The sequence below is a fragment of the Anolis sagrei genome, chromosome X (genome assembly GCF_037176765.1).
Source record: "Anolis sagrei isolate rAnoSag1 chromosome X, rAnoSag1.mat, whole genome shotgun sequence".
In the NCBI taxonomy this organism is placed as follows: domain Eukaryota; kingdom Metazoa; phylum Chordata; class Lepidosauria; order Squamata; family Dactyloidae; genus Anolis; species Anolis sagrei.
In genome coordinates, this window is record NC_090034.1 from 50,586,762 (window position 1) to 50,611,825 (window position 25,064).

The 25,064-nt window shown below is 46.7% G+C and overlaps 2 protein-coding genes across 3 annotated transcripts in view; both read right to left on the reverse strand.

Moving 5' to 3' along the window:
- The window catches only part of TM6SF2 (transmembrane 6 superfamily member 2), a 38,658-nt gene extending 33,736 nt beyond the window's left edge, over positions 1–4,922 (reverse strand). The window contains exon 1 of the mRNA XM_060785171.2: positions 4,622–4,922. Coding sequence (XP_060641154.2) covers positions 4,622–4,713 — 92 coding nt within the window. The 5' untranslated portion in view covers positions 4,714–4,922. The remainder of the gene's footprint in view (positions 1–4,621) is intronic.
- A 2,967-nt stretch (positions 4,923–7,889) lies between these two features.
- SUGP1 (SURP and G-patch domain containing 1) overlaps positions 7,890–25,064 on the reverse strand; it is a 33,628-nt gene continuing 16,453 nt past the window's right edge. The window contains exons 8-14 of one of the 2 annotated variants that reach the window (XM_067473359.1): positions 22,407–22,717; positions 22,173–22,279; positions 19,198–19,375; positions 18,988–19,094; positions 10,927–11,072; positions 10,702–10,831; positions 7,890–8,474 (exon numbers count right to left, since the gene is read on the reverse strand). In XM_067473359.1, coding sequence (XP_067329460.1) covers positions 8,448–8,474; positions 10,702–10,831; positions 10,927–11,072; positions 18,988–19,094; positions 19,198–19,375; positions 22,173–22,279; positions 22,407–22,717 — 1,006 coding nt within the window. In that variant the 3' untranslated portion in view covers positions 7,890–8,447. Of the gene's footprint in view, positions 8,475–10,701; positions 10,832–10,926; positions 11,073–18,987; positions 19,095–19,197; positions 19,376–22,172; positions 22,280–22,406; positions 22,739–25,064 lie in introns of both variants that reach the window. The other variant, XM_067473358.1, reaches the window with a different exon arrangement.

A 25,064-nucleotide genomic window follows, 5' to 3' on the forward strand; every position in this document is an offset into this window, starting at 1 on the left:
TCTATGGACAACACAGGCTCCTTGGCTTGGAAATGGAGGAGAGGATCTACCCCAGAGGTGGAGATGAGCACCGTCTCCAAAAGTTGAAAATGAAAGGAGAAGCCTTTGCCTTTGTATCTTTGTATCACACTGAATGTTTGCCTGTGTCTGTTTATAGCTGTAATCCGCTCTGAGTCTCCTCCGGGATCATCATCATCATCATCACCACCACCACCACCATCATTATACTAAAGGCTTTTATCTTTCAATTGAGACACAAAACTATTGATTCTGTATTATTATTATTATTATTATTATTATTATTACTATTATTATCTGGCTTTTATTTCTCGATTGAGACACAAAGCAGTTATTGATGCTGTTTTTAAATATGCAGTGCTATTTAAGTTGTTGTTGTTGTTATACTTTTGTTTCTTGATTGAGGCACAAAGCAGGTATCGATGCAATGAAATCTGTGAATAATCTCTCCCCAACCCTTTCTGACACAAACCTGGCCCACGAAACCCCCACTGTAGACTTGAGAAAGTTAGAATCATAGAATTGGGAGAGACCTCATGGGCCATCCAGTCCAACTCCCTGCCGAGAAGCAGGAAAATTGCATTCAAAGTACTCCTGACAGATGACCTTCCAGCTTCTGTTTAAAAGCTTCCAAAGAAGAAGCCTCCACCACACTTCGGGGCAGAGAGTTCCACTGCTGAATGGCTCTCACAGTCAGGAAGTGCTTTCCAATGTTCAGGTGGAATCTCCTTTTTTGTAGCTTGAAGCCATTGTTCCGCGTCCTAGTCCCCAAGGCAGCAGAAAGCAAGCTTGCTCCCTCCTCCCTATGACTTCCTCTTACATTCATACATGGCTATCATATCTCCTCTCAGCCTTCTCTTCTTCAGGCTAAGCATGCCCAGCTCTTTAAGCCGCTCCTCATAGGGCTTGTTCTCCAGACCCCTGATCATTTTAGTCGCCCTCCTCTGGACACATTCCAGCTTGTCAATATCAATTGTGGGGCCCAGAATTGGACACAGTATTCCAGGTGTGGTCTAACCAAAGCAGAATAGAGGGGTAGCATTACTTCCCTAGATCTAGGCACTATGCTCCTATTGATGCAGGCCAAAATCCCATTGGCTTTTTTTGCCACCGCATCACATTGTTGGCTCATGTTTAACTTGTTGTCCACAAGGACTCCAAGGTCTGCTCTCAAGCCACACGTCCCCCTTTCTGTATCTTTGCATTTCATTTTTTCCGCCTAAGTGGAGTATCTTGCATTTGTCACTGTTGAACTTCATTTTGTTAGTTATTATTTATTTATTTATTTATTATTTGCATTTATTGACCGCCCCTCTCAGCCCGAAGGCGACTCGGGGCGGTGCACAGTAACAAAAAGAACAGTGTACAATAAGTCAAGACAATACAGACCAGACAATACAAACAAACATATACTTATGCTAAAAATCCGCTTCGTCAAGTCCTGGGGTTATAGCCAATTTCATAATCCTAGTCCATTCCAGAGTCGTTCAAGATACACTCAGTTGAAGGCCTGCTCGAAGAGCCATGTTTTCAGGGCCCTCCGAAAGGCCATCAAAGAGGGCGCCTGTCTAACTTCAACAGGGAGGGTGTTCCACAGCCGGGGGGCCACCACCGAGAAGGCCCGCTCTCTCGTCCCCGCCAGGCGTGCCTGTGAGGCAGGCGGGACCGAGAGAAGGGCCTCTCCGGATGATCTCAAGGCCCTCGTGGGCTCATAGGCCGAGACGCGGTCTGCAAGGTATTTTGGGCCGGAACCGTTTAGGGCTTTGTAGGCTAACACCAACACCTTAAATTGGGCCCGGTAGCGAATCGGTAGCCAGTGGAGCTGGGACAGCAGGGGCGTTGTATGCTCTCTGCGTCCTGCTCCGGTTAACAGCATGGCTGCCGCGCGTTGGACTAGCTGCAGCTTCCGGGCCGTCTTCAAGGGTAGCCCCACGTAGAGAGCGTTGCAGTAGTCGAGGCGGGATGTGACCAAAGCGTGTACCACCGTGGCCAAGTCAGACTTCCCAAGATACGGGCGCAGCTGGCGCACGAGCCTAAGCTGTGCAAATGCTCCCCTGGTCACCGCTGAAACCTGAGGCTCCAGGCTCAGCGATGAGTCCAGGGTCACACCCAAGCTGCGAACCTGCGCCTTCAGGGGGAGTGCGACCCCGTCTAGCACAGGCTGTAACCCTATACCCTGTTCGGCCTTGCGACTGACCAGGAGTACCTCTGTCTTGTCTGGATTTAGTTTCAGTTTGTTCGCCCTCATCCAGACCATTACAGCGGCCAGGCACCGGTTCAGGACTTCGACGGCCTCCTTAGAAGCAGGTGGAAAGGAGTGACAGAGTTGGACATCATCTGCGTACAGGTGACACCGCACCCCGAAACTCCGGATGATCTCACCCAGCGGCTTCATGTAGATGTTAAACAGCAAGGGAGACAAGATGGAGCCCTGAGGAACGCCACAGATCAACGGCTGTGGCGCTGAACAGGAGTCCCCCAGCAACACCTTCTGAGTACGACCCTCCAGAAATGACTGGAGCCACTGCAAAGCAGTGCCCCCAAGACCCATCTCTGCAAGGCGCCCCAGAAGGATACCGTGGTCGACGGTATCGAAGGCCGCTGAGAGGTCCAGGAGCACCAACAGGGACACACTCCCCCTGTCTAGCTCCCGGCGCAGATCATCTACTAAGGCGACCAAGACCGTCTCGGTACCATGTCCCGGTCTGAAACCAGACTGTGCCGGATCCAGAATATCCGTGTCTCTCAAGAATACCTGGAGTTGTGAGGCCACCACGCTTTCCATGACTTTGCCCAAGAAGGGAAGATTGGAAACAGGCCGAAAGTTGTCCAATTTAGTGGGGTCGAGTGATGGTTTCTTCAACAGCGGCTTTACAACAGCCTGTTTTAGGCTCGCTGGAATCTTGCCTTCCCGAAGGGAGGCATTAACCACCACCGTTACCCACTCGGCCAATCCCCCTCTGGCCTCCTTCAGAAGCCAGGATGGGCAGGGGTCTAGGATGGACGTGGTGGGTCTCATTCCTCCAAGTATCTTGTCCACATCCTCGGGTTTCACAAACTGAAAAGAATCCAACAAAATCTGACAAGCAGGTGCTTGTGTCACATCCACGGAGACTGCATCTAATGTGGCGTCCAGCCCAGCGCGGATCAAAGCGACTTTGTCTGCAAAGAACCGAGCAAATGCTTCACAGCGCGCTGCCGAGTTGTCAGGGCTCCCACCCGTAGGGGGAGTTAAAAGACCTCTAACAACCCGGAACAACTCCGCCGGACGGTTTTTTGCAGACGCAATAGTAGCCGCAAAGAAAGTTTTCTTTGCGGCTTTTATTGCCGCGGCATATGCCCTCAAAAAGGACACAAACCGTGTTCGGTTTGACTCGCTTGGGTCCGATCGCCACACGCTCTCTAGAACCCTCTTCTTTCGCTTCATCGCTGCCAGCTCCTCAGTGAACCAAGGGGCTGGTTTAGCTCGGTTACTCGAGAGGGGACGTTCCGGAGCGATCTTGTCAATAGCCCTGGTCATCTCCCCATTCCAGAGAGCGACCAAGGCCTCGACACTATCACCTACCATGGTGGCGGGAAACTCCCCAAGAGCCATCAGGAATCCGTTCGGATCCATAAGCCTCCTGGGGCGGACCATCTTAATAGGTCCTCCACCCTTGCGGAGGTTAGGGGGCGCAGTGAGCCTAAATCTAATCAGGAAGTGGTCGGTCCATGGCAACGGAGAGATGGACAACTCCTCCACACCGCCACCCTGCTCCCATCCCTGACAGAAAACCAAGTCCAATGTGTGTCCAGGGCCGTGGGTGGGGCCAGTTATTTGTTGGGACAGCCCCATGGTTGCCATGGCAGACATGAAGTCCTGAGCCGCACCTGTGAGGGTTGCCTCGGCGTGGATGTTGAAGTCCCCCAGCACAAGCAGCCGTTGGGACTCCACCGCCAGGCTCGAGACAACCCCCGCTAGCTCAGGTAGGGAGACTGTAGTGCAGCGAGGTGGACGGTACACTAACAGAATCCCTATTCTGTCCCGGTCACCCACCCTCAGGTGGACGCATTCAAAATTTGTGGTCTGCGGGATGGGACTCCTGGTTAGATGGATGGAATCTCTGTAGACCACTGCGACCCCGCCTCCCCGTCCTCCGGCTCTGGGTTGGTGTTGCACGGAGAAACCTGGAGGACAGAGCTGGGAGAGGTTTACGCCCCCCGCTTCGTCCAACCAGGTCTCCGTGATGCACGCCAGGTCTGCCCGCTCCTCCAGGATTAAATCCTGGATCCAAGATGTCTTTCCGTTGACAGACCTGGCGTTCAACAACACCACCTTCAAGCCAGAGGGCCCGCTCGCCTGGTTACACCAATTTACCTTCGGAGACCGGTTGGGAATAGTTAATTTAGATAAGCGGTCCGAATTAAGCCGAATTCGAGGTCTCCGTCTCCCGCATCTCCTCCTTCCCACCACGACCTCTATGGGGGCCCCTCGGCTAGTGGAACACCTCCCCCCCTCCATGCCGCAGTTCCGAGCCATACGATCTCGGCTCATCTCTCTAAGTAGTATATATGAGAAACCTGCGTGTTCTCAACCTGGGTCAGGCATTCAGACATTACTCACCTCTCCATGGCTGCGAGGCTGTTGAAAGTGTAGCAAAGTGGGAAGGCGAAGAAATACAAACCGATGGGAGTCAAAGCCGGGTGGAAATGCATGGTTGCAAAGGATGGGACAAGGAGGCTTCACTTCTTGCTAAGTTGAGGATCCAGCTCTTGAAGACCTCTAGCTCCGGGCTTGCAATCGAATCCACTATCCAAAGGATCTGCTCCACAATCCAAAGGTCGGCATAGGCGCCACTGGCAACTGGATTGCACAAGAAAAATGCTTTTCGTTTCATGCTTGGAATGTGTGGATGTGCTTAGGAGTGGTGACAGCTCTCTTAAAAGGGCGACATATCTCTTTGTGGGCCCTACTCCTGGCTGGACATATGGCTTTTCATTACAATTACTCACTCTTAAACTGTGCCCGGTCTTCGAAGAAGGGCCAGCAATACATGAAATCCTGTACATGAATGCCATATTTCTTTACTTCCAAGATGCACTTTCCCATGCATCAAATTCTATTTTAAATACTGCATTTCTTCCATTCTAAGAAACACCTTTTCTCCCATATAAACATGTCTAAAGATGGGGGGCATTTAATATAAAATATAATAAATGTATAATAAACATAATCCTCTCATACACACACACACACACATATATATCATATTTAATAAATATATATATATATAATCTGTACAATTAGATCACTATATAATGTTGGTAGTACTTCTATACTAAGACACACCTTTTCTGCCATATAAACATCTCTAAATATGGGGATACTTTAGAATTGAGGTATGTTTGTGTGTATGTATGTGTTATACACACACACACACACACACACACAAGCCGTCCCCTGCCACACATTGCTGTGGCCCAGTCTGTGTATATGTGTTTTGTGTATGTATATATGTGGTTTTGCATATGCATTGTAATGTATTTTTTATTTTTTGGCTTTTAAAGTCCCTTCTGCTATGTTTTTCAGTGTTTTTATGAGTTATAGTCACTCGTTGGCCTGAGAGGTGTCTTGTGTCCAAATTTGGTGTCAATTCGTTCAGTGGTTTTTGAGTTATGTTAATCCCACAAACGAACATTACATACGTATATATATATATATATACACACACACACACATAATTAATGTAGATAGATAGCTATATAACGTTAGTGGTACTTCAATACTAAGACACACCTTTTCTGCCATATAAACATCTCTAAAGATGGAAACACTTTATATAATAATAATAAACAAATTATATATAATTCTATATATATATACTAGCTTGAGGACCCAGCGGTGCCTCAACAATTTGTAAAAGGCATTGTTTGTTTTGGGATGTCAAGTGCCAGATCCAGCGTTGGGTGGCTTCAGTGATCTCTTGATAAAGGTGAACTACAACTCCCAGATTTCCGGGGCAATCACCCCCAAACCCCCGCCTGTACACACAGTTGGCCATGTTGGATCTGTGTGCCAAGTTTGGTCCAGATGTGTCATCAGCTGGGTTCAGTGCTTTATGGATGCAGATGAACTACAACTCCCAAAATCAAGGTTAATTCCCACCAACCCCTGCAGAAACAAATGTTTTTGATGTTTATGTATGCATACCATTTATTCATGTCCCAGCATTGAATGTTTGCCATTTGTATGTTGTGCTCTGTCCCGAGTCCCCTTCAGGGTGAGGGCAAAATATAAATGTTTAAAATTAATACATTAATTAATACATATTTTCAGTTAGACATGGGGCTTCTCTGTGCCAAGTATGGTGCCAGTCCATTGTTGGTGGAGGTCACTGTTTCTCTGAATGCAGGTGAACTATAACTCCTGTAAATCAAGGTCAATGTGCCTGAAACTTCTCCAGGATGTTCTGTTGGTCATGGGGAGTCTGTGTGCCAAGTTTTGTCCAGGTCCGTCATTCGTGGGGGTATCAGTGGTCTGTTGAAGTTGGAGCTGAATCAGATAAAGGTACTGCAAATCTCATCATCCGTGGTCCATCCTCCCCCAATCTGCACCAGGACACAAAGTGGGGCATGGGGCATCTGCGTGCCAGATATGGTCCAAATCTGTTGAAATTAGAGCCGAATTGGGTGAAGGCACTGCAAATCCCATTGTCTGTGGTCTGTCCTCCCCCAATCTGCACCAGGATGTAAAGTGGGTCTATCAGAACTTAAAGTTTGTTATGTTGGGCAAATTTGCTCTGGATGCATCATCGGTGGGGTTCAGTGCGCTCTATGGCTGCAGGGTGAACTACAACTCCCACTATGGTGGGTCAGTCCCCTCAAACACCTCCAGTAAGTTGAGTTAGTCATACAGATTCTGTTTGGTCCAGGTCTGTCATCAGTGGAGATCCCAGTTTCTCTGGTTGTGGGTGAACTACAATTCCCAGTAAGGAAGGGCAGTTCCCCCCAAACCTCTGCAGTAATCATATTTTGGCATATTGGGTCTGTGTGCCAAGTTTGGTCCAGATCCATCGGTGTTTGGGTTCACAGTGCTCTCTGGATGTAGGTGAACTACAACTCTCCCAAACCAAGGTGAATTTTCCCCAAAGACCTACAGTATTTTTTGCTGGTCATGGGGGCTCTGTGTGCCAAGTTTTGTTCAATTCCATTTTCAGAGTGCTCACTGATTGAAGGTGAACTATACATCCCAGGATCTACAACTCCTATAAATCATGGTGAATTCTCCCCAAACTTCTCTAGTATGTTCAGTTGCTCTATTTGCTGTGTGCCATATAAAAGATTAGGAAAGGATTAAGGGAGAGGCAGTGGACAGGGTCATGTAAATTCCACACTAACGGAGAGAGTAAGAAACACTGAGATGTCTGTGGTGGAGGAAACACATAAAATCTAGGATGGAATTGTCCCTGGGTGGTGGGCAGTGTGGTGTTTGTGGAGGACATTGGCAGGGCTCTTGGACATGTTCATGGTGCTCTCTATAACCTGCAATGTAATTACAGGGAGGGCCATTGGTGTCTCCTGAGGAGTGGGAGCTATAGCTGTTTGTTTGGGCAGGAGCTTGTCTGTGTAAGTGGACATGCCAGCCATATATACACATACATATTTTCACTTTTATTATGTGTATAGATACTACTACTACTACTACTACTAATAATAATAATAATAATAATAATAATAATAATGCAATTCAAGATACAGTTTTAATGTATTATAAAAACTTGGTGAATGTGGCACTATTTCTTCCAGTTGTTTGAGAGTCTTGGTTAATTGAGAGTCTATACTCCACCTTTTCTAAAATGTCTGCAAAAGAGAAAATCCACCCAACAGTCAGCTTGTTTCTATTAGCTTTATTAATGGGTTCATCCAAAGCCAAAAAGCATTAAATCTAACCATCGTTCGTTGAAACAAAACAAAGAAAAACCCCAAACAAAAAAGCAAATACATGCCAAAAAACAACCCCTTCAAAATATATGGGGAAAAGAGTGGTACAATTTGGGGCGAAACGAATGGCGTCCGGCTTCAGCAGGGCATTGGATCCGCTTCGGGTTTTCTCTGGGCAAAAACCTGGATTTTGAACCTCAAAATTTGGGGTGGGGAGGATGGGCTACTACTAGCGTTGGCTTTGGGGTCTGCCCTTGATGTCTATGCTCTTATAGAGGTGAACTTTGTAGGGAAACAAATGAAAAACATTCCTGTATTTTAAGTGTTTTGGGTTCTTCTTTGAACCCTTTCTCTGAGTCTACGTTTTGTAGCCGGGAAGCTAAACGGATCAGATCCTAAAAAATAATAAACAAAGGGAATTTCAAAGCAAAAGGTCAGGTGGATCAATGTCATTATCACAGTTAACAAACAAACCACAGCTTCATTGGAAGGATCAACACAAAGCCGAATCAGTAGTATGGACGCCGGGGATTGTTCTGGAAGAAAGAAAAAGATAAAGATCGGTGTCCTGCAAGTCTATACACGCTCAGAGGGCAGATCAATGCCAAAGGGAGACAGATAGATATTATCTGCCTCCTCCGTCGAAGGGAGAGCATCAATCAAGGCGAGGCCCCATATTCATTTCATATGGGATCGCCTTTCATCTTGATATAGAAAGGACGCAATGGTTGCTCACCTGTAACCGTGTTTCTTCAAGTGGTCATCTGTGAAATTCGCACATCTCTGCCTGCACAGGCGGAGAAAAAAACATATGTGCAATTTCACAGGGACCATGATGAAGAATCCGGCTAATATTACTATTATTCTTATCATCTTTATCTCTGTCCCGCCTTTCTCCCTATAGGGACCCAAAGCAGACTTCGTTAGGGTCTGCCTTGTCCAAGGTGAGTGCAGATGTCATTTATTATTATTATTATTATTATTAATAATAATAATAATTTTATTATTAGATGACATCTGCACTCACATTGGAGAAGACAGACCATAAAGAGGAAAAAGCTGGATAGAAATTATTATTATTATTATTATTATTATTATTATTTCTATCCAGTTTTCTCCTCTTTAGGGTCTGCATTCTTCAATGTGAGTACAGATGTCATACACAACAAGATTAGTACACAGCTCAGTGATGATGATGATGATTATTATATATTAATTTCTATCCACCTTTCTACTCTTTATAGTCTGCCTTCTCCAATGTGAGTGCAGATGTCATTTGATAATAATAATAAAAATAATAATAATAATTTCTATCCACCTTTCTCCTCTTTAGGGTCTGCCTTCTCCAATGTGAGTGCAGATGTCATTTGATGATGATGATAATAATAATAATAATAATAATAATAATAATTTCTATCTGCCTTTCTCCTCTTTAGGGTCTGCATTCTTCAATGTGAGTGCAGGTGTTTTCTATTATTATTATTATTATTATTATTATTATCACCATCATCAACATCATCACCTTGATTTCTATCCCGTCTGTCTGCCTTTTCCAAGGTGCCATTTATTATTATTATTATTATTATTGTTATTATTATTATTATTGTTGTTATTATTATTATTATTATTATTATTATTATTATTATTATTAGATACATAACCAGATGAGTACACAGCAAACAAGATCACTCTGCTGGCTGTTGTATTGGATCACATTTCAGACACTTCCCAAGTGTCTAGGACTGTGTGATGTATCGGCAAATGATGCGTGCAGATCCCAGTAAAGTGGCCTTTTGCACCTGACAGATGGTCATTTTGTCAGCCCCGATTGTGTTTAAGTGCAGGTCAAGGTCTTTAGGCACTGCACCCAGTGTGCCAATCACCACTGGGACCACCTTTACTGGCTTGTGCCAGTCTTTGAAGTTCGATCTCTAAATCCTCATATCATGTCATCTTTTCCAGTTGTTTCTCGTCAATCTTGCTGTTGCCTAGGATTGCAACATCGACGAACCATACTTGTTTTGTGTATTGTCGAAGGCTTTCATGGCCGGAATCAGTGGTTTGTTGTAGGTTTTTTCGGGCTGTATGGCCATGGTCTAGAGGCATTCTCTCCTGACGTTTCGCCTGCACTTTGGCAAGCATCCTCAGAGGTAGTGAGGTCTGTTGGGACTAGGCAAAAGGGTTTATATATCTGTGGAATGACCAGGGTGAGACAAAGGGCTCTTCTCTGCTGGAGCTAGGTGTGAATGTTTCAACTGACCACTTTGATTAGCATACAATGGCCTGACTGCGCCTGGGGCAAACTTTTGTTGAGAGGTAATTAGATGTCCCTGCCTGCTTCCTCTCTGTTGTTGTAGTGTTGCAATTTTAGAGTTGGTAGCCAGTAGAACATACTTGTTTTTCCCCACACAACCATGAGGTCAGGTGTATTGTGCTCCAAAACTCTGTCATTCTGAATTCAGAAGTCCCAGAGTAGTTTGATATGTTCATATTATTATTATTATTATTATTAATTATTATTATTTTGTCTTCCTTTCTCCTCTTTAGGATCTGCATTCCTTCATGTGAGTCTGGATGTCATCTATCATCATCATCTGTATCTCTATCCTACCTTTCTCCCCATAGGGAGTCAAGGCGGACTTCCTTTAGGCTTATTTAGTGTCTGCTTTCTCCAATGTGAGTGATTTCTATCATTGTTGTTGTTATTAAGCATCTGCGACCTGCACAAATATTAGTTTCTACCAGAATGCCAAAAACTCTCACCAGTGGGTTGGGCCGAAACCTATAGGCCAGCATCATCCTCTTGCGGAAGGCTTCATATTCGTCGTCCTCCTTACTCAAGTCAGCTGGGCGGTCGATCCCAAAACCAGCGCCATCGACGGCAGTCACTCCCCTGTTTAAGAGAAAGAGAGGAAACTCTCTGTGAGAGCGGATAGGGAAAAGCAGGCAAAGATATACCCAAACGATTCAAAAGTAGTGTGAACGTACTTGTTGACGGGGGCTTTGATGCCCTGTCCATCGCTCCCCAAGCCATCCCCTTCCTTCCAGCCCATCTTCATCAGCATCTGGTAGCCGATGTTCTCGACCGTCAGCTTGAACTCTTTGTACTCGGAATAATCTGGCTCACGGCCTTCCTGCAAAAAGGGAAAAGACAGAGTGACTCATTAGTTAAGAAGGTGCCATTCAGAATAATAAAGACTCCTAGAGTTGGAAGGGACCCCCAAGGGCCACCCAGTCCAACCCCTTTCTGCCAGAAGGACCGCACAATGAAACAGGAAATAACACTTTCAAGCCAGGAACAGAACACAGTTTTGTGACATAGTGTTATGACTGTAATGGTTTGATTGCGCAAACACGTATTTCACATCTACATCGCCTTTTAATTGATGTCATCTGTTTTCAACTGAAGTTATGGGTTGTATTTCAATCTGTTGTTCGTCCCTGTCTCGATATGCATAATATTATAATTCCAATTAAGTCGGTGGTTTGGATAGCATTCCAGTTATTCGGGAGGTGTGCCCTACCTTTGCTCAAGGGCTTTGTTTACAAGTATTGAGTTTTTCTTCTCAAGCCCTTAGTTAAAACACCTGGTGTGGTAAACAGGAGCGGCCTTTTTGGCACAGAGAAACTGGGAGTGGAGAAGGGTTTGAGGACACAGGACAGCGACTGCAAGAAGTGTCTAAACCAAAGGGATTGGAAGCCATGTTGTCAAAGGCTTTCATGGCCAGAATCACCAGACTGCCGTGAGTTTTCTGGGCTGTCTGGCCATGTTCCAGAAGCATTCTCTCTTGACATTTTGCCCACATTTATTTATTTATTTACAGTATTTGTATACCACTTTTCTCACCCCGAGGGGACTCAAAGCTGTTTACACACAAGTAATGGAAAAATTCAATGCCAGTACAAATACAATTATACACTACAATTAGACATAAATCAAATTAAAAAATACATCCATGAGCAATAAAACAATCATTAAAACAAAACAGTCTCGTTCATCAAATCGCCGTTCCAGTCATTGTCTTTCCGAAATACTGCATACATTTACTTCTACTGCCTGAAGGCCTGGTCCCAAAACCATGATTTTATTTTTTTTCTAAAAGCCAGGTGGAAGGGAGTGGATCTTACCTCATTTGGGAGTGTGTTCTATAGGTGGGGGGCCACAGCCGAGAAGGCCCTGTCTCTCGTCCCCACCAGGCGCATCTGTGCTGTTGACGGGAGCGAGAGCAGGGCCTCCCCGGATGGTCTTAGATTACGAGGTGGGACGTAGGGGTGGATGTGTTCGGACAAGTAAGCTAGGCCAGAACTGTATAGAGCTTTATAGGTCAAAACCAGCACTTTATAGGTCAAAACCACCATCCATGGCAGGCATCCTCTGAGGTTTTGAGGTTTGTTGGAAACTAAGCAAGTGAGGCTTATTTACCTGTGGAATGCCCAGGGTGGGAGAGGAGGATGAGGATGAGGATGATGATGATCATCATCATCATCATCATCTTTATTTATACCCCTCCACCATCTCCCCAAAGGGGACTTGGGGCAGCTAACATGAGGCCAAGTCCAAAAATACAATACAGAAAAATAAAATACAAAACAGAAAATTACATCACAACAAAATAAATAAAGTAACGAGATAAAATAAACAGTGCAAAATAACATAATAAAAGCTGAACATGAAGGGCGGGCCAAATGCATAAGATTAAATGATAAAACCCTGGATGAGATAGCAGTAGAAAAGGTGTATTTGTGAGGGAGGAGCCCAAGAAGGAGGAAACAGTGGGGTTAGGCCTTCATTAAGGACAGGGGAAAGTGTCATGAGGACAACACTGTAGATGGAACAGACAGAAATGGGTTATATGGTCACTCTCCAAAGGCACATCGGAAGAGCCAAGTTTTTAGATCTTTCTTAAAGCTGCTAGGGTGGGTGCTTGCCTAATCTCACCAGGAAGCGAGTTCCAAAGTCACAGCAGAGAAGGCTATCTCCCTTTTTCCCATAAGTCGTGCCTGTAATGGAGGAAGGGGAGAAAGGAGGGCCTCTCCAGAGGATCGAAGAGATCGTGAAGGTTTATGATAGGAGATGTGGTCACAAAGGTTGGCAGGTCCCAAACCGTTCAGGGCTTTATAGGTGATAACCTTAAATTGGGATGGGAAAAGGAACGGCAGCCAGTGGAGCTCCTTGAACAGGGGGGCTGAGTGCTCCCTGTAATTTGTCCCAGTTAGTAGTCTGGCTGTTGAACGTTGGACCAATTGGAGTTTTCGGACCATCTTCAAGGGAAGCCCCACACAGAGTGCATTGCGATAGTCCAGTCTAGAGGTAACTAAGGCATGGACCACCGTGGTCAAGTCAGATTTCACGAGGTATGGTCGCAGCTGGCGCACAAGTTTTAATTGTGCAAAGGCCCTCCCAGCCACTGCCGACACCTGTGCACCAAGTGTCAGTCCTGAGTCCAGGAGGACCCCCAAGCTGAGGACCTGTGTCTTCGGGGCGGGGGGGGGGGGTGCAATCCTATCAAGCACAGGTTGCCACCCTATACCCCGGTCAGATGTACGACTGACCTGGAGGACCTCTGTCTAGTCGGGATTGATCTTCCGCTTGTTCGCCCTCATCCAGATCGACACAGCAGCCAGGCACTGGTCCAGTATCCGAGGGACTTCCTTGGATTCCGGTGGAAAAGACTAGTGGAGTTGGGTGTCATCTGTCTAGAAATGGCACCCAACTCCCAAACTTCAGATGACCTCTCCCAGAGGTTTCATGTAGATGTTAAAGAGCATGGGGGACAGAATGGAACCTTGCGGGATCCCACAGGTCAATGGCCAGGGGTCCGAGCAGGTGTCTCCCAGCTTCACCAACTGGGAACGGCCCTCCAGGATGGACCGGAACCACAGCAGAGCTGTGCCCCCGAGTCCCAGCCCAGAAGGATACCATGATCGATGGTATCAAAAGCCGCTGAGATGTCCAAGAGAACCAGAAGGGTCACACTCCCCCTGTCCAGTTCCCTGCAGAGGTCATCCACCAAGGCGACCAAAGCTGCATCGATACTGTGCCCAGGCCTGAAACCAGACTGTGACTGATCTAGAAAATCGGTCGCATATAGGAATCCCTGGAGCTGCGAGGCGACCACCCACTCCAGCACCTTGCCCCAAAAAGGGAGGTTGGAAATTAGTCTGTAGTTGTTAAGCATGGAAGGGTCAAGAGAGCTCTTTTTCAGTAATGGTTTTACCACAGCCTGCTTAAAGCAGGATGGGAATTTCCCTTGGCCCAACGAAGCATTTATTATGGAGGCAAACCAGTCCAGCAACCCATCTCTGGCCAGTTTAACTAGCCAGGAAGGGCAAGGGTCCAGAGCACAGGTGGTCGTTCTCACAGCCCCAAGGATCCCGTCCACGTCATCAGGTAGAACAAGACAAAAAGAATCCCATAAAATAGGACAGACAGGCGCCTCAGTTACCTCATCTGGCATTGCACTTAAACTGGTGTCCAGCTCGAGACATATCTGAGTGACTTTGCCTGCAAAATGGTGCGCAAAATCACTGCACCGAGTTGCCAAGTCCTCGGGGATCCCCTCCACCTCGAGGAGCTTCCCAAAAAACCTGGAACAACTCCGATGGCCTATTCGCCGCTGATGCTATGTGGGAAGTCGAGAAAGCTTTCTTGGCTGCCCACAAAGCCATGGAGTAAGCCTTAATAGCAGCTTTAGCCTGTGCTCGGTCAGAGACGCCACGAGATTTCCTCCAGATGCACTCTAGACCCCTCCTCGTATGTTTCATCACAGCCAGCTCCTCGGTGAACCAAGGAGTTGATGTAACTCTACGTAAGGAAAGGGGACATTCGGAAACGATTGTGTCAATCGCCCTAGCCATCCCGCTACTATAGCAATTAACCAGAGCATTGACAGGATCGTCAGGCTCCAGGACAGAGAAATCCCCGAGACCTCAGGAGTCCATCCGTATCCATTAGTTTCCTTATGGATCAACTTAATGGGTCCACCACCCCTGTGGAGGTTAGAGAAAGAACTCTTGTCTGTTGGAGGCAAGTGTGTATGTTGCAATCGGCCACCTTGATTAGCATTGAATAGCCTTGCAGAATCTAGGAACCCCACCTCCTCTAAGAAGAACTAAACCACCTAAACTGGGTTCTACAGGCCAATGGAGACTCCACCAAAGACATCAGAAGAGTTGCAAGGCCAAGAACAAGCCATGAGAGTCAAGACACAGATTCATCCAGAGGAAAAGTGTTCTTACCATACATCAAGGGAACCACTGACCGCATAGAGAAGCTGATAAAGAAACACAACCTACAAAACTATCTACAGACTCACTAAGAAAATCCAACAAATGCTCCGTTCAGCAAAGGAAAAGAGGGATCCTCTCACCTCTGCGGGAGTCTACCATATATAATGCAGCTGTGGACAAGAAGTCTCCATAGGAACCCCCAAACGCAGCAGCATTGCCCAGACATGTATCAAGGAACAGGAAAGACACTGCAGATTAATCCAAAAAGAGAAGTCGCCCATAACAGAGCAGTTGATGAACCGACCTGGACACAACATATTATTTGAGAACACAGAAATGCTGGACCACTCTAACAACCACCATGTCAGACTACACAGAAAAGCCACTGGCATCCACAAGCATGTGGACCATTTCAACAAAAAGGAGAAAACCATGAAAATGAACAAAATCTGACTACCAGTATTTTAAAAATTCTAGAATTGGGACAGTAAATAAAGAACAAGACTCAGAAAACAGGGGAATTCCAGACAGGAAACAATCAGGACCAGCTAACAACTCCCAACAAAGGATTCCCAGAGGCAGCAACAGTCAGGCTTTGAAGCTGCAAGGCCAGGTTGCTAACTGGAGCGAATTACAGGGAGCAGTCAATCCCCCTGTTAAGATAGCCCCACTGGCTGCCGATTCCCGTCCCAATTCAAGGTGCAGATGATTATGTTCAAAGCCCTAACCAGTTCGTGTTCTGCCTATCTTCGCGATCGCATCTTCCCCTATGAACCTGTATGAACTTCATTTATAATTATTTATTTCAAGCATTTATACCCCGTCCTTCTTACCCCTGAGGGGGGACTCAGGGTGGCTTACAATAGGCTCTAAGATCTTCTGGGGAGGCCCTTCTCTCGCTCCCACCTCTGTCTCAAGCACAGTTGGTGGGGATGAGGGAGAAGGTCTTCTCGGTGGTGGCCCCCCGGCTCCGGAACTCTCTCCCCAGGGAGATTAGATTAGCGCCCACCCTGTCCACTTTCCATAAAGAACTGAAAATGTGGATGTTCCACTGTGCTTTTGATTAATCAGTTCACTAGAAAATTGTGGCCTCTCCAGCCATAATCCAATGTCTGGCTCTTGCACTCTTCTCCTGTTCCTTCCCCTATAGTTGTATTGCTCAAATTGACTTGGCTCTTCTAGCCCAAACTTATCATTTGGCTTTTGTAGTTTGCCACCAGTCCTGTCCTTGCATCTGTATTGCACGCGCCCCTGCCTCACCCTTTAGCTCAGTATATGGCCACTATTTTAGGATATAGGTTGTTTGTTGGTAGTTATGTTGTTATGATGTTTGTTATTTGTAAATGTTACTGTGTTTTTATTTTAATTTGTGTTTGGTTCGGCTCGTCCCCATGAAATCTGCCCCAAGTCCCTTCAGGGAGATGATGGCAGGATACAGAAATAAAGTTGTTGTTGTTATTCAATGCTAATCAAGCTGGCCAGTTGGCAACATTCCCACTTGCCTCCAACAGACAAGGGTTCTTTCTTCCATCCTGGACATTCCACAGATATCTAAACCTCACTTGCCTAGTTTCCTTGGCTGATCCGATGGAAATAAGGGGTCTTCGACTGCAGCTGGTGGTTTAGGCGCAGGAAGGTCCAGAGCTCGGATCATACAGCTAGTCAAAGCCACAAATTGAATAAACTCTCCTGTGGGAAGCACCTCAGGGTCTGCTTCCCGGGGCACCTCAGGTGCATCTTCAGAGGAGTCAGAATCCTCTAACAGCACAACTTTCCCCTGAGAAGGGTCCAGCTTAGCCAAGCCATGGGGAGGCCTGTCAAACAAAGGAGGTAGTGGCTGTGCTTCTACTGTGAACAGCGCCCCTAATGGGACTTGGAAAGTAGGCTGGCAATTCATGGACTCAGCACTTGGAGGCACTCTCGATACCGTGGCCGACGGGGTAGCTCTTGGCACCGTGGCAGATGGGGCTGACTCCCTCATAGCAGGGAGGGAAGGAAACCCTGGCACTGCTCCATTCTCCTGATTAGGCAGGGGAACAGGGACCGGAGGGCTAACATACACATATTGTCCCTAAGGGTTCAGATGCCAAAACCCTTGATGTCTAGCAGGCAAGGATCATTGGCAGATATTCCTCCCACTGGGAGGACCTAGAATGGCGAGAACGCCCATGGCCCTAAGGCGTTCTCACCATTCTAGGTCCTTGAAGAGGAAAAGGAGGAGGAGAAAGAAGAAGACGATCTCGAGATGGACGCCATCCTTGATGCCAGGTGGGAGGAGTGTCAGTGGTGTGAAGCACAATGAGGCCGCCGGGATGGGGGCGGGCCCGCAAACAGTGCAAGGAGCTCCCCAGGCCTCCCTCAGGAGGAGAGAACGGCCCCGACGGGTGAGACGGGGCTAAAGAGGAGGCATCCCTTTGCACAGAGGGATGATCGGAAGCAGAGAGGACCAGCATCAAAGGGGTTACTGGCAGCTCCAGAGGTGCCTGGATGGGAGTACGTGCCTCAAGCACCTCCTGCGCGGCTGGGGTGTCCAAGGAGCCCAGTCGGTGTGAATCTACTGTCGCTCCGCAGGAGTCTCTCTCTGCTTGTAGCAAGGAAGCGACCACTGCCATGGGGGGGGGGGGAGCAATCACGTTGCTGACGCTGCCTGTTACCACTACCAGAGGCGAGAGAGCAGTTGTGCCGCTTGTTCCCGCCTTTTCATAGGGCTCTCGCTGCCCCAGTGGCACCTTTGTCCTTTTCGATTTCTTCTTTCGTGCCAGGGGTGGTTGAGGCACAGCAGCCACCATGGAAGCCACCATCTTTCCCTGAACATTCCTCCTATCCCCCTTTAAACTTCCCAGCTTTTAACTTTAAAACTTTTACATTTGGCCCACCTCATGTTTTTAAAATGTGTTGTGTTATTATTGTATTGTTTTACGTTTTATGAGTTATTTACTGTTTTGTTGTTGCTTTATGATGTTGTTGGGCTTGGCCTCTTGTAAGCCGCACCGAGTCCTGCGGGAGATGGTAGCGGGGTATAAGAACAATAAATAAATAAATAAATAAATAAATAAGGTATGTTGGGGGAAACAGAGGCCCCCACATGGGTCTTATTTAAAGCGGGAGGGGGGAGTAGGACCTGATCGTAGAGAGCTGCTTTAAGTCTGTAAAACCCATACAAATTGAGCAGGATTGGGACAGGTGTCCCTCCCCCAAGCATATGAGGCAAAGAGAATGCCCATCATTATCCAGACAAGAAACACATTTTTTGAAGGCTGTAGTAGATGACATTATGGATACTTAGGAAATGAATTCTAAAATCGGTCCAGGTCAGGAACGGAGAAGGAAGGCAGACAAGAAAACAGTCCAGGTCTTAGCATAATAAGGCAGTCCAAATGAGAAAAAGTCTGGTCAGAGAGGAGAAGATCCGATAGTTGCTACTGGAGCGGCAGATATAGAGAACTGAGGCGGAAGCCCCTCCCACTGGCTATATATACGTTCTATGGGAAGAGTGGGCGGGGCCATCACCAAAAGTGTTTGAAAATTGTCTAGAAGTTTCCGAAGCTGGCTACGCAAGTGCAGAAAGTACCATATGTGCGATTCAGTTGACAATGGAGAAAGAAGGGAAATCAAAGGATGGAAGGAAGAGAAAGGAAGAGAGAAGAAGGCAAGGAGAAAGGGAGGGAGGACAACGGAGACACAAAGAGATACAACTGAGAAAAAGAATAAAGAGAGGTAACAAGAAAAAAGAAGAAAGGGGAAAGACTGAAGCAAAAGATGAAGAAAGGAGAGTTAAAGGAGGAAGTATCCATCTTGGCTCTCCTTCAAAGGCCTTACCTTCAGCGCTTTGAAAGTCTCCATGAACTTCTCCAGCTCGTCCGGTGGGAGGAAGTCCCCAATGAAGTGCTTTCCCCGGCCCATCTGGGTCAGCTGCTCGGCCCACTCTGAGCGAGGGAGGAAGAACAGGACGGGGGGAAATGTGAAGCGGAGAAAGAACAGGCAAAGCTGGCCTCCTCCTACTCTGCTTCCCCAAGGCTGAAAGCCCACCTCGCGTCTTGTCCATCTCCATGCGCCTCAGCTGGTGCTCCCAGGTGCCCAGTTCGCTGTCCACCTCCTCATCGCTATCGTAGCCGGACTTGTGGCCCTTGACCGTCTTCTCCCACATGATCTGCATCTCCTGCATGGCCCGCTTGTGCTTCATGATCAGGTCGTACATCTGCTGCATCTGGGTGGGCACAAAAGACACAACTCTTTGATACCCTGGATTACAAGACTACAAATCCCAGCAGTCACAGCAAAAGGGGCTCCTTCACCCCGTCCCTTTTTGGCCTTCACATGAAATCTGAAGCCAAACATTAAGTCCTCTTTCCTGTCACTTTGATCCCACCTTAACCAAAATCTCCAGCTCAGTCTTTCGACTCCTTCGCAGAGAGATGTATGATAATAATAATAATAATTATTATTATTATTATATTGTTATTATTATTATTATATTATTATATTGTTGTAAGTCGCTTCTGTTTGCACTTTGCTACTCTGCTACTGAGTATGCATGCCCAGTGTGGAACACATCTCACCACACTAGAACAGTAAACGTGGCTCTTAATGGGAGATGCTGCATTATCACAGGCTATCTATGCCTTACACCACTGGAGAAATTATACTGTTTAACCGGTATTGCACCACCTGACATCCGTCGGGAAGTAGTAGCCAACAATAAAAGGACCAGGGCATTAACATCTCTGGCCCATCCTGTTCAGATATCAGCCAGCATGCCAATGCCGTAAATCAAGAAATAGTTTTCTAAGACCTACAGAGATACTCGCAGGAACACCTCAGCAAGCGAGAGTCAAAAAGTGGCAGGCTAAAACCCAGAACATCAATCAGTGGCTGATACCAGATGAGAGACTCCCCTCCTGGGCACACAGAAAACTGGGTGACTTGGAAGGCGCTAAACAGACTGCACTCTGGCACCATGAGATGCAGAGCCAACCTTAAGAAAAGGGGCGGCAAAGTGGTGCTCATGATATGCAAGTGTGGAGAAGAGCAAACCACAGACCCCCAACTATAATGCAGCCTGAGCCCTGCCAGATGCACAATGGAGGACCTTCTCATAGCGACACCAGAGGCACTCCAAGTGGCCAGCTTCTGGTCAAAAGACATTTAGCATAATGCCAAGTTTTTAATATTGTCTATGTTTTTAAATACATTATAACTGTACCCTCAATTCGCTTCTGACACAATAAATACTCTCAAATTTGTCATTCTCTTTCTCTTCTCACAGTAAATTTTGTCCCCCTTAAATGGAAATTATGCAAGGTTTCTAACCCAATTCCACAACAGCATAACTGTGCTTCAGATTTTGCAACGTAATCAAACTTTGTTTTCAACAGTTGCAATGCTCACCATAGTTAATAACTTCTAATGTTTTTTTTTTATGTGGGATGTGAAAACAATACATATTCTGCCAGGTTTTCAGTGGATTTAATTTGTCAGTTAATTGTGCTCTCTTTTGTTTATTTCCACAGTTTTGATTTCCTTTCTTGTATTTTGTGTTATGGTTATAAACCACCTTGAGGGCACTGATGGAGGAAGTTAGGCTCAAAGGCAGGCTGTAAATCTCTATATAAAACTGCTCTGCTCATTTTGAGTGATATCATAACTCAAAATCCACTGGACGAATTGCCGCCAAATTTGGCCACAAGACACCAACTAACCCAAGGAGTAACCTTCACTCAAAAAATTGATTTTGTCATTTGGGAGTTGTAGTTGCTGGGATTTATAGTTTACCTACAATCAACAATCAACGCCCTCCCTGCTGAAGTTAGACAGGCGCCCTCCCTTATGGCCTTTCGTAAGAGCCTGAAAACATGGCTCTTCGAGTTGGCCTTTAACTGAGTGCTATATCTTGGCAATGATGACCGGAATGGACCACGACTATGAGACTGACTATGACCCATGATATGACGAAGCGGATTTTTAGTATAAGTATATGTCAAGTAGTAGTAGCATGTTATGTATTGTTCTGATTACTGTAAATTGTCTTTTCTATGTTGTTGTTCACCGCCACGAGTCGCCCCCTGGGCTGAGAGTGGCGGTAAATAAGTGCAAGTAATAAATAAATAAATAAATAAATAAATAAAGAGCATTCTGAACTCCACCAACGGTGGAATTGAACCAAACTGGGCACACAGGATCCCATGACCAACAGAAAACACTGGAAGGGTTTGGTGGGCATTGTCCTTGAGTTTTGGAGTTGTAGTTCACCTACATCCAAAGAACACTGTGTACTCAAACAATGAAGGATCTAGACCAAACTTGGCACAAATACTTCATATGCCCAAATATGAACACAGATGGAGTTTGGGGGAAATTGTCCTTGACATTTGGAGTTGTAGTTGCTGGGATTTATAGTTCACCTACAATCAAAGAGCATTCTGAACCCCACCAATAATAGAATTGGGCCAAACTTCCCACACAGAACCCCCATGACCAACAGAAAATACTGTGTTTTCTGGTGGTCTTTGGGGACCCTTCCGACACCCCCTCACAACACCCCCCAGGGGTCCCGACCCCCAGGTAGTGAAATGCTGCCTTAAGGCCATCCAGTCCAACTCCCTTCACCAGGGCAAGAAAACATAATCAAAACCCTCCTGACAAAGAGCCATCTGGCCATAGATATAGATAGATAGATATGATTCACACATACACATATATATGAATATGACATATATATTTACATAGATTTGAAAGTGACCCCTAAAGGAGGATAATTATACGTTGCATGTCCCAGAGTAGGCAAACCAGACAATCCCTACATCAACACTGACATAGAAACAGCAAGAAATACTGTTTACCCACAAGCATCAAGAACTTACATATATTAGAAACCAACACTTTCTCATTCCTTTATTTCCCAGATCACCAGACTGGGCCACAGCAACACGTGGCAGGGAGCGGCTAGTGTCTTTATAAATTAAAACTGAAATTCAAAAGGATGACTTTATGAAACCCAAGCTCACCTCTTGCTGCTCTTTCAGCTGCTTCCGCTGGGCATCCGACAGCTCTGTCACTCCCACCAGGCCGACCGGCTTCCCCTTTTCGTAGCCGAGCCCCTTGAGGTCCTGGACTGCAGACAAACCATACTTATTTTCTTGGGTAATGTTGCTCTGCACCTGTGTCTTTCTCCCTGTTCTGTCCTCCTCCTCCTCCTCCCATTCTCAGCACGGCTGCCTACACGCAACCCAAGCACTGACCAGAGAGCGGGGTGGGCGAGGGTTCCTCTGTCTGATGAGCCAGTTCTGGGGGAGGCAGGTCCACTTTCTCCTCCTCGGGGCCCCACCGGCTTTTCCGTTTCTTTTTGGCAGCGGACGCAGCCATTGCCTTTGCCGATGGTGGGGGGGTTGTTGGTGATGCTGCTGACGTTGCAGCAGAAGAGGAGGATGGCATCGTTTCGGGGGCGGCTTTGCGCTTGGGGTTGGCGTCAGAGGCTGGGGGAGGCCCCTCGGCGCTTTCATTGGCTTTCCGGTACTCCTCCAGCTTCTGCCGGTAATATTTGTAGCCGGAGCTGTTGGGTTCATACAGAAACCTTCAGAGGCAGGCAGGCAGAGAGAAAGAGAGCAAGGAAAGGAGAACTGAGTACTTCCCTGAGATTGAAAACCATCATTCGCATTGCCCTCCAGCCACTCTTAAACCCAGCAGCCCCAAACCCAAGGAAATTAATATTGGGATAAGCAGTTCGACAACATCTGTGAGATTCCTAACTAGAGCAAATCCATTGAGCGACTATAATTTAACTAAATACTTGTGAACCAACCCTTCCTTTCTCCTTCCTTCCTTCCGTTCCTCCCTTCCTTCTTTCCCTTCCTTCCCTCCCACCTTTTTTCCCTTCCCTCCCCTTTCCTTGCCTCTTTCCCTTCCTTCTGTTCCTTCTTTCTCTCTTCCTTCATTTCCTTCCTATCTTCATTCTTTCCCCTTTCTTTGTTCCTTCCTTTATTTCATTCCTTCCCTTCCTTCCACCCCTTCCTTCCTTCCTTCCTTCTTTCCCTTTCCTTTGTTCCTTCCTTTCCTTTCATTGCTTCCCCCTTCCTTGATTTTCTTTCCTTCCATTCCCTTCCTTCTTCCCTCCACTTCCTTCCTCCTTTCCCTTCCCTCCCTCCCCTTTTTTCCTTCCTTCCTTCCCTCCCCTTCATCCCTTCTTTCCCTTCCTTCTCTCCCTCCAATTCCTTCTTTCCTTCCCTCCCCTTCCTTCCTTTTTTCTTTTTTTTTAGGCTGAAAAAGCCCCTCTTGGTGAGGGTCCTGGTGGGAACAGGCCCTAATTTCAGTCCCATGCCTTCCTGCCAGGATCCTTAGCTCTCCGCACACCAACGCAGCTGGGTTGCTGTGCCAAGAGGAGAGAGGCTGCGCACTTTCCGGTTCTCCTCTCTCGGTCTCTCCTCCACTGTAACGTGCTGAGAGAGGAGAGGCCGCGCACCTTACTCTCCTCAGTCCTTCCCACTTCCTCCCTTCCCACCTCAGTTTTTTCCTCACCTTTCCAGCACCCTTTTCCCACCCCAGGCTTCCCTTTCACTAGTTTTCCCCTTCCTACCCCAGTCTTTACTATCCCCAGCCCCCCTCTCCCACTTTTCCAGTTCCCTTTCCATCCCAGCCTTTTCCAGGTTCCAGCCCCTTTTCCCCATTTCAGTCTTGCCCCCTTTCCTACCACAGTTTCCCACTTTTCCAGCCCACTTTCTCACCCCACTTTCTCATTGTCCCAGCCCCCACCTCAATCTTTCCCACTTCTCCACTTGCTCCCTTCCCACTCCAATCTTTCTACCCTCCCAGCCCTCCAATTACACCCCAGTTTCGCACATTTTGCAACCTTCCTTTCCCCATCCCAATCTTTTTCAGTTGCTCCTCTTTCCCACCCCAATTTCCCCAGCTTTTCCCAATCCCTCGCCCCACATAGACTGGGGTTTTCCCCACTTTTCCAGCCCTCCTTCCCATCCCAACCTTTCCCAGTTTCCAGCCTCCTTTTCACACCTTAGTCTCTCTCCCTTCCCCAGTTGCCCCTTTCCCACCCAAGTCTGTCCTATTTTTCCAGCTACTTTTCACCTCGTTTTCCTACTTTTTCAACCATCGTTTCCCATTCCAACCTTTTCAAGCTTCCACAGCTTCATTCCCACCCACTTCCCAAGCCAGTCTTTCCCACTTTTCCCTATTTATATACACACAGCACTTTCCCCAAAATGTATACTTAAAATAAACTGTAGTGATTATTGGAAGGATACGTAAACATATTTACATTGAAGGTTAGAATAATGGTATAATCAGAGTTGGACAGTCTTATCTTAAATACTAGCTGCACCCGCCACACATTGCTGTGGCCAACCTTCCCTCCCTTGTTCTCTTCTTTCTTTCTTTCTTTCTTTCTTTCTTTCTCTCCTTCCTTCCCTCCCTCTTTCCTTTCCTTCCTTCTCTTCTTCTTCCCTTCCTCCCCCCCCCCACCTTTTCTTTCCCTTCCTCTTTTTCCGTTTTTCCTTCTCTACATATTCTTGGACTGCTACTCCGAGCAGTCTTCCGGATCGATCTACCTACCTACCTCTATCTAATCTATCTATCTTATCTATCTGTAGGGGTTCTGGGAATTGCAGTCCAGGAATAGGAAATGGGAAATCTGCAGGGATTGGGATTCTCTCAAAGAAATCCAAGGAGAAGAAAGCTTGCACCTTGGAAGCAGTGCATTTGGCTCATCCTCCTCTCTTAAAGGGCCTGGTCTGGAGGATGCTGGGAGCTGTAGTTCAAAAGAGAGTGTGGATATGCTATTGTTTGCTTTGTTTGCTGGGGGAGTCATTTTTGCGCATGCGCTGTAGCATCTTTATGCTTTTTTGGCTTTTTAAGTCCCTTCCGCTGTGTTTTCCAGTGTTTTTATGAGT